Source organism: Heloderma suspectum, chromosome 1, assembly GCF_057233095.1.
Source record: "Heloderma suspectum isolate Gila_16-S chromosome 1, 16-S_ref, whole genome shotgun sequence".
In the NCBI taxonomy this organism is placed as follows: Eukaryota; Metazoa; Chordata; class Lepidosauria; order Squamata; family Helodermatidae; genus Heloderma; species Heloderma suspectum.
The window spans coordinates 229824633-229833743 of NC_139458.1; the positions used below are offsets into that span (position 1 = coordinate 229824633).

General features: G+C 41.9%; 1 protein-coding gene across 2 annotated transcripts; it reads right to left on the minus strand.

The window, feature by feature from the left end:
* Positions 1–1822: 1822 nt before the first annotated feature.
* On the minus strand, positions 1823–6807 carry TNFSF13B (TNF superfamily member 13b). Of its 2 annotated transcripts, none has more exons than XM_084830273.1 (3): positions 6436–6807; positions 6239–6335; positions 1823–2816 (listed from the first exon to the last, which is right to left on the minus strand). In XM_084830273.1, the coding sequence occupies exons 1-3, from the start codon at positions 6751–6753 to the stop codon at positions 2704–2706; spliced, it is 528 nt and encodes a 175-aa protein (XP_084686399.1). In that variant the 5' UTR covers positions 6754–6807; the 3' UTR covers positions 1823–2703. The 2 variants fall into 2 exon arrangements, with proteins under 2 accessions (XP_084686399.1, XP_084686406.1); XM_084830280.1 differs by having other exon boundaries at positions 1823–2861.
* Between the last annotated feature and the right edge of the window lie 2304 nt (positions 6808–9111).

The following is a 9111-nucleotide window of genomic DNA, read 5'->3' on the forward strand; positions in this document are numbered from 1 at the left end:
TTCGCTATGACACCCCTAAATAAGCTCTGGTGCAACTAACTGCCTTCAGAAGTCACATAATTAGTTGAATGGAGCCCACCTGTGTGCCATTCAAGTGTCACATGATCTCACATTAAATACACCTACTTCTGGAAGGCCCCAGAGTTTGTTGGAGAGCATATCTAAACAAATAGCATCATAAAGACCAAGGAGCTATCAAAATAAGTCCAGTGTAAAGTTCTAGAGAAGCACCAATCAAAATTAGGTTATAAAAAAAAATCCCAAACCATGAATATCGCCTGGAGCACCATTAAATCCATTATTACAAAATGGGAAGAATCTGGCACAAGTGTGACTCTGCCTAGAGAAGGCTGTCTACCAAAATTCAGTGAATGGGTAAGGAGGGCATTAGTCAGAGTGTAAAGATTTCCTTGAGAGAAGCAACCAAGAGGCCAGTGGTAACTCTGAAGGACCTGGAGAGATCCACAGCTGAGATGGGAGAAACTGTCCATGGGACAATTATCACCCAGACGCTCTACAAACCTGGGCTTTATGGAAGAATGGTGAGAAGAAAGCCATTGCTGAAAAAAAAAAACATATCAGATCCCATTTGGATTTTGCCAGAAGGCATGTGGGAGACACAGTAGACATGTGGAAAAAGTTTCTCTGGTCTGATGAGACAAAAATTGAACTTTTTGCCTTACCACAAAACGCTCTGTGTGGCGCAAAGCCAACAGTGCTCATTGCCCTGAGAGCACCATCCCCATGGTGAAGCAGGGTGGTGGTAGCATCATGTTGTGGGGATGCTTTTCATCCGCAGGGACTGGGAAACTGGTCAGGATTGAGGGCAAGATGGATGGTGCCAAATACAGGGTAATTCTAGAGGAAAACCTGTTTCAGTCTGCAAGGGACCCGGGACTGGGGTGGAGGTTCACCTTCCAGCAGGACAATGGCCTTAAACACACAGCCAAAGTGACACTGGAGTGGTTTAAAAACAAGAACCTGGATGTCTTAGAATGGCCCAATCAAAACCCAGCCCTCAGGCCGATTGAGAATCTGTGGCAAGACTTGAAAATTGCTGTTCACCAACAGCCCCCATCCAACCTGACAGAGCCTGAGCAATTTTGCCAAGAAGAATGGGCGCACATTGCAGGATCCAGATGTGCAAAGCGGGTAGAGACTTACCCCCAAAGACTCACAGCTATAATTGCTGCCAAAGGTACTTCTGCCAAGTATTGACTCGGGGTGTGCGTGTGTGTGAATACTTATGCAACCAGCAAATGGCAGTTTGTTTTTGTTTAACTTTGGTGCCACAATAAAAATCATTTGCATCTTCAAAGTGTTAAGTATGTTGTGTAAATGAAATGGTAAAAATGCCAATTAAATCCATTTTAATTCTAGGTTGTAACACAACAAAATGTGTAAAAGTTAAAGGGCTGGGGAGTGAATACTTATGCAAGGCACTGTATATGTCTGAGTTAGGTGCATCAAAATCATTTTAGATTAGAGTACTTTTTTTCCCCCTCCACTTGTCAATTGTCAATGTGTGACAACTGCCATCTCAGACCATGCCCATTTAGGAACCAAACACTTTAATTCTGCTAAATCTTTTGGCACTTGATGCATGAATGTTTCACTTCTTAATGATGACAAAACAACCCAAAGTGCATAGCTTGTCACCCACAATGGGTTGGTGTGTTGTGTGAACGCACCCCGTATGTTGAAGAGAAAGGGATTTTACCCATTATATGGGTTCGATATAAGCTTGTTCGGATTGATTTTTTCCCTGCAGAAGCTGGGAATTTCAAAGCTCCCACTTTTAAGAAATCTCACCACCACCTTTCCCCATGCTCTTTTATATTTCAAAGTACAAATGTGTGAACACATGAACTAAAAATTACAACAGGAATGGACAAAAAATATGTCTGTTAAATACTTGAAGTGCTTTAATAATTACCTCCAAGCACATTAGCAAATATTGTACATAATTTGTTGATAAAACACACCCCTTATTTTTTTTGTTTGACTTTTAAAATGATTTTGAATTTAAAGCTGCATTTTTTTTGCAGTTAATTTGCATGCAGGTCCCACTGAAGTTATTTTGACATTTATGAAGAAACATGTATGGAATCATATTTGAAGGGTAATTTTTCTAGCGTACGTAGAATATATGAGAACACTATACTAACTGCAACAATTCACAGTTTTATTGCATCCTATTGGACATTTTACATGGAGCTCAGCAGAAGCAATATTTTGTCTTTTTTCCCTCCAATTAAGGAATTCGTTTCATGTTGTATGCCTTCTCTCTTCCATACCAGTTGCCTTGGGAGAAACAATAGGGAGGGCTGTTGCATTCATGCCCTGCTTGTGGGCTCTCTGGGAGCAAATAGATGGCCATTGTTAGTACCTAGACTGGCGTAGATGGACTATTGGTCCAATCCAGCACAGCTTATTTTATGTTCTTACATAAGAGCTGCTATTTATAGCCTACTAAGAATGGTTTCATTTCTGGTAATCTGCATGAGAGGGTGGTATACCACGAGTGCATCTGTTGGGTTTCCTGTTTTGAATAAGTTAATAACCCAGAAAAGTACTTCACAATCCATCTACCTAAAAAGAGAGCACACAACAAGAAGCCCAGCAACTACTCTTGAAATAACATTGTGTGTGTTTGGAGCATTGAAAGAAGCTGGAAAGCTAATGCCGAAGAACAGGAAAGCATCACAGAAGTCTGACTGCACCAAAAAAAGTGGCATCTCCGTGCAAGACTATGCTGGCTCCTCGCCGTGGTACGGTGAGCTGAAGCTCATCCCCTTCTTCTAGTTTTGCGATGCCTGCCAAGAGATTTGAACGTCCTTAGGCACACGTCTTACTGAAATCTAAACACATCAAAAGTCACAAATCATGACTGGTTATATTTTGTCCACTCCTGTAATTTAGAAAGCCACCACTCTGACTTAATTATAGGTTAAAGCTGTATTTATCCAACCGGGGGGAATAACCAGGGCTGTGCAGGATCCAGAGAACACCAGTGTGTTCTAGATGATATAGTCTAAAATCAGAACTGGGGAGACCCATGTTGAATCCCCCACTCGGCCATGATGCTCCCTGGGTGATCTGGGGCCCTGTCTCTCAGCCTAACACAGGGTGGTTGTAAAGATAAAAAGGGAGCGGGGAACCATGTATCTTAAGGGCAAGATATAAATGCAACAAACAAAATTGTGAGAAAATTTATAACAGGCCTATACATAATTTAGGCTCAATCTTGCTTTTGCTGTCAGCCATCAATTGCAGACATGACTGTAATACTAAAGAGAGAGATTTAAATTAGACAAGGAGAAACCACAAAGAAACAACTAAAACATTTGGTGTGGCACCTGAAGAAAAAACACAGAACTCCCCTGCAGTGGCAGCAGCAGGGCATTCTTGGCGGTAGTTCTTCCCCACCCAAATTACTGAAATTGTGCCACCAAAAGTTCCAAACATACTATGTTACAAAAGTATCTAGTAAATTAATACTGAAAATATTTTTGAAGGCCCTCTTGGAAAAACAATGAGATCTGGTTTGTAAGTTAGAATTACCATTTAGGATTTGTAGTGCTAGAAGGGACCTTGGAGATTATCTAGTCCCAGTGGTAGGCAACCTTTTTGGATCTGCGGGCACATTTTACATTTTGGGATACAGGCACCATCAAGATTTGCTGTTGGGGTCGGCGGGTGTACCTTCCTTCTCCCTCCCTACTTACAATTTCCCTCTCGGCTCACAATTTCCTTCCTCCTCTTCCCCCCCCCCGGTCGCTGTTGTCTTCCTCCTTTCCCCCATGCACAACCCCCTTCTACTCCCTGCCCTGTCCTCCCCATGGACTCACCTTATCTCCAGTTCTGCCAACTTCCTGCCACAGGAGAGAAGGAAAGGCGGGGGTGGCGAAGAGGGGAGGAAAAGCAAGGCAAGAAAGGCAGGTGACGGGGGAAGAAATACAGCAAGGGAAGGCCGTGGTGGAGAAGGAAAGGCCACAGGGGAGAAAAGATGGCAGGGAAGGCCGTGGTAGGGGTGTAGGGAGTCTGCGGCGGCAGGGAGAGAGGAAAGGTGGGGAGAGGGGAAGGAGGGGACTGGTGGGTGCACATGGGGCTCTTGGATGGGGTGAGTGCACCTGCAAGTGCTGCGTTGCCAACCCCCGATCTAGCCCAGCCCCCTGCTCAGTGAAGGCTCTGCAATGCAGGATGCCCCTACAGCACCCTTGAGAGATGGCTGTCCAGACTCTGCTTAAATAGCTCCAATGAAGGAGAAACTACCCACCTCCTGAGACATTTCTCCTAATGTTTAGCTGAATCTGCTTCCCTACAGTTTTCACCTTTTGGTTCTAACCCTGCCCTCTGGGGCAAGAGAACATAGCTCTGCTCCATCTTTTGCATGAGAGTCTTTCAGATATTTGAAGACTGCTATCATGTCTCCCCTTCATCTTCTCTTCTGCAGGCTAAATATACCCAGAGTCTTTCAACTGTTCCTCATAGGACTTGGTTTCACGAGCCTTCACCATCCTGGTCCCCCTCCTCTGGACACTCCAGTTTATCAATGTCCTTCTTAAAATGGGGTGCCCAGAATTGAACACAATACTTCAAATGCAGTCTAACCAATGCAGAATAGAGTGGAACTATTACTTCCCCTGACCTGGATGCTATGCTGCCATTAATACAGCCTAAATTTGCATTAGCTATTTAAGCAGGCAGCAGCTGTTCGTTTATATTCAGCTTGATCCTTATAATATACGTAATGGTTTGTAATTTAGAATTATCATTTTGGATTTTGTAGTGTTGTTTTAAAACTTTCTGCTAAAAATACAATTATTGACTGCAAAGAGGTTGAAATTTATTTTATGTAATATAAATAATTTTCAAAGGTGTACTAAAGCATACCTAAAAGCATACTTAGGGATGACGTCTCACTGAACCGAAGGAGACTTATTTCAGATGAAATATACTGTAAAAACAACATGTTTTCCCCCTTACTGTGACATACACATGCCTTTACTAAAACATATGCATCTAAAATCTTTAGATTCTTATGGCAATAGAGAATTGCTCAACCCTACCAAGTTATATATTCTGTCATAATCTTCAACATGGATGATCTAACTTTGGAATTCAGCAACTGTGGGAGGCTTACTTCATGCATAATTAAAATAAAATAAACCCTGGAGTCAAGATTTAAATACTATTGAATCTTTTGACAGGCAAGAAAAACAAACGTGCTTACAATTGGCCACCTTCACAAAGCATAGTTGTATTTCATATTTTGCTGGCCTGCTTGTCAGTGTGGGGTAGGGAGGATAGAATGTTAGACTTTTGGAGACTGTGAAACTGAACTAGTTTCATTCTTATTCCTGATCTAGTTTCCACAACTCTAAAACAGAACATCAAAACACTAAAAATAAAGGCTAATAGCAGGCCACTTCTCTATCACCTGATTTATTTTCATGGCTTTAAGGTTAGCCTCTTGCAATTCTGTTCTGAACAAGAATTAAATTAACTGAATGAAGCAAAGCTAACTTTGACCTGAGTTTAAAAGGTTCTGTGAAACTATCCTTGCAAGGGTCTAGACTGAACCAAAAGCTCAGTCCTCATAAACAACTAGAAATAAACAAATAATTGGGAAGTAAAAGAACTTCAAAAAACAACTCTGGGCTAAACAAAAATGGGATTTAGTCAATATAAAGCCACTAGAACCATATCTTCCAGAATAGTACAGATTGTTGTGTTGACATACCTTTAGCTTCTTAATGTATTGAGCCATTATGCCCTTTATTTGAACAAATTAACCATCATTTATGTATTAGCTACATTTGTATCCAGCCTTCCACTGAATGGTACTAACCGCAATAAAAAAAACAAATATAATTATATGGTAAAAAATTGTGCTCTACTGTCTACAGATTTTACCAGATGTTTTGACAGTATGGTTTTAACACAATCTGTAATAATGTAACAGTTTGTTACATTTTACAAAGAAAATAGGGTGGGGATGGAGTGGAATGGTGTAGACCATTGGTGTTCTGGTTACAGAGAATAAGAAATGCAAATACATGATTTTTCACAGTACCATTATGATTACCAGATTGGGATTTTGAGTCAAGATTTTGGGCAATCTCCACAAAACAAGTTTAGTTTTCTCTATACATGAAATCTCTTGCTCCTTTCATAGTTCTTAACCCCATATACTCTTTTCCCAATGTTCTCTCTTTCCGGATCTCTTCCTTACCTGCTTCACCTGTGCGCACGGGAGACCTTTTCTCCCTGTGTGTGCTTCCACTCCAAATTACCTTTTGGCTAGTACGAAATGGCCCAGAAGCAATTCCCTGCCAACAACATATGCACACAGTCACAATTATGGCTGCGTCTTCAACCCTTCATTATTCCCCAAAGCCAAACCAGCTCCCAGAGGGCCCTATAACTCACCTGTCTAGAAGCAACTTCTGATACCTTCAAGTAGGGAATGAAGGGATTGGGCTCTTTGCTCTTTTCCAGAGGCCCTAAGGGCAATGGAAATGAAGTCTTTGCATGGACCCTGTAGTTCAGCTTGCTGGTCAGAATTGCTACTTCTGCTTTTAATGCAGTAACATAGTAAAGAGAGACTGCTGCAAGGCAAGATGACACAAACACTGCAAATCCCAGAAAGATTAGGAAGAGCCCTTTGTGATCAAAACCGTTTACAGGATGGGAGGAAGAAGAGGCGGTGGTATAGCCCTTTTCTCGTGTGTGGCTCGTAAATGGCATGGCGCCTTTATTAAAGCCAGATGGAAACTTCAGCTGCTTCTCATTCTGGGGAATAAATACATTTTGCCAGTTGTATCCAAGATATGTGGTCAAAATGCCCATGGCACGCACTTCCTGTCATATGGGCCTGTTGATGCAAATATTAAAAGTCATGCATATCGCTTCTGCTCTGCAGCTTTAGAATTACGGCCCTGTTTCCGCAGTTCCTCAACTCACCTTCCTCATTTCAGTTTCAGCTTCCTTTTATAGCAGTTTAGTTCTTCTGTTGTCTATGATAGTTCAGAAACCTTAACTTTCACTGCTTGTTTTTAACTTTTTTTGCATTCTGATTCATTTCTTAGACTGAATGGGAAGTTTATGGCAAGATAGGGAGAATACAGTTTATTTGATCCTTATACCAAACATGACTTTAATATTTTCATTTCAATTTCACAAATTGGCAAACAAGATCCTTCTAAAAAGCCTTTGAATACTTAATTTCACAGTTCAGTCCCTCTTTCACACACACACCCCAAATATCAGATAATTAAAATGGTAACAATTTACAGACTGGATTATTCAAAGATCTTAAAGAGGAGGGTCTTTTCAGTGATTATGGAATGGCCTCCTGAGAGAGGAGACAGAAGTTATTGTCTTTTTGGCACCACATGAAGATGTTTATTTTCCTAGGCTTTTTATATTGCCATTTTTTGTTTCTTTATTGCACAATCTTGCATTATTGTTTTCTCTTGCTGGTTTTATTCTTTTTTTATGTCTACAGTTTATTTGTACACTTCATGGTTTTTACTTTTATTGGCACAGATAACTTTTTCTTGATGGGGATATAGAATGTTGTATGCAGGGGCGATGCTAATGTGGGGGCATGGAAGGCAGAGCCCAATAAAAACGATCCCTCCTGAGACAGAGAAATCGGCAACAGTAACCTGTTTGCTTCTCAAAAGTAGAATCGGCAGGGAGGGCACACACACAACCTTGTCCCTGCAGAGCTCTTTGTGTTTCCTTCACTATCTTGTTCTTTGGTGCTGTGGGGTTTTCAGTATGTGCAGTGACTGTACATGGTCAGAACACCCAACCATACCCAGAGTGTAGCTGAGTTGGCTACCCATGCTGAGGCAATCAGGGAGGGTGTCTTGGTGGACCTCTCTCTCTTGGTGCCATATATGGACATGATTTGGCTCCCACCAGAAGAAGCACTAAACGGGGCATCGATATATAGTTCCCAGCAACTAATCCACTCTCTGCCTTTGTCTTTGTTTTAAACAAGAACCTCACACCTGTACAGGGCAAAATAACAGCCACCCATTCTTATTCTACTAGTTTCATTTTCCCAGCTTCCCACCAGAATGTGGGAGAGAGCAGCAGAGCAGCACAGGATGACAGAGAGCTTTATTTGCTTGCCTTAACTATTTGATTGCATGGAGGAGAGATTTTATGTGTTCTTGGTGGCGATGCTGGTCCGAGTGAGTGTGTTAGGGAGAGCTCTGATAAGGTTTGTTGTGTCTGTGTCTCGATCAAAGTTGCTCACTGGAGGGAAGCAGCTCAGCAGCAGCAGCCATCAGCACAACCCAAGTGGGGATAGGTTGCTTTGCTTTTTTTAAATTTGAAGAGTAAAAAAATAAAAACAATGTTCTTGTTTTGAACTGCTAGGTTTAAAACAAATGTGGGTTTAAAAGGGGTGTGTTTTTTTCTAATCTGATAGTTCAGGAACATGGGAAGCTGCCCTAAGCTGAGTCAAACCATTGGTCCGTCTGCCCCAGTATCGTCAACACTGACTGGAAGCAGCTCTCCAGGGTTTCAGGCAGGAGTTTTTCCAATCCTATGTGGAGATGCTGAGCAACCAGGAACCTTCTGAATGCAAACCACTGAGCTCTGGTCCCTCCCCACAACCTTTGCTTTGCACTCAGGATATTTTAACTTGGCTTATTTTGCTCTATTCTCTACTTTTGTTTGCTGGTGCAGCAGAGAACTGGGTGAGATTCTGTTTTTCCTTGTAAAATTATACAGAGAGCCACACTCGAAGCTTTCTTTTGCTTCTCATTCAGGCTCTCCAGGGCCTGGCCTGGCTGGTGCATCACAGAAATATGCTAGATTTCACAGGGAGATATCTAGTCCTGTATTATATTGTGCTCAGAAATTTCCACAATTGCCCACTTGCAAGAGCAAAAGACTGCCTATCTGCTTTTTAGCATCCCCAGTACAAGCCAGCACATTTGTCTGATACTCCAACCAGGCTAATCCCATAAAGGGCCAAGCAGGCAAGTTCACTTAAGATTCTGAATGGAAAGCCAAGTTGGGGGATGGATACCAGTATCTTGTCTGTGTCATACATTTCATCGCTTCCCTTACAGTGAAGTAAGC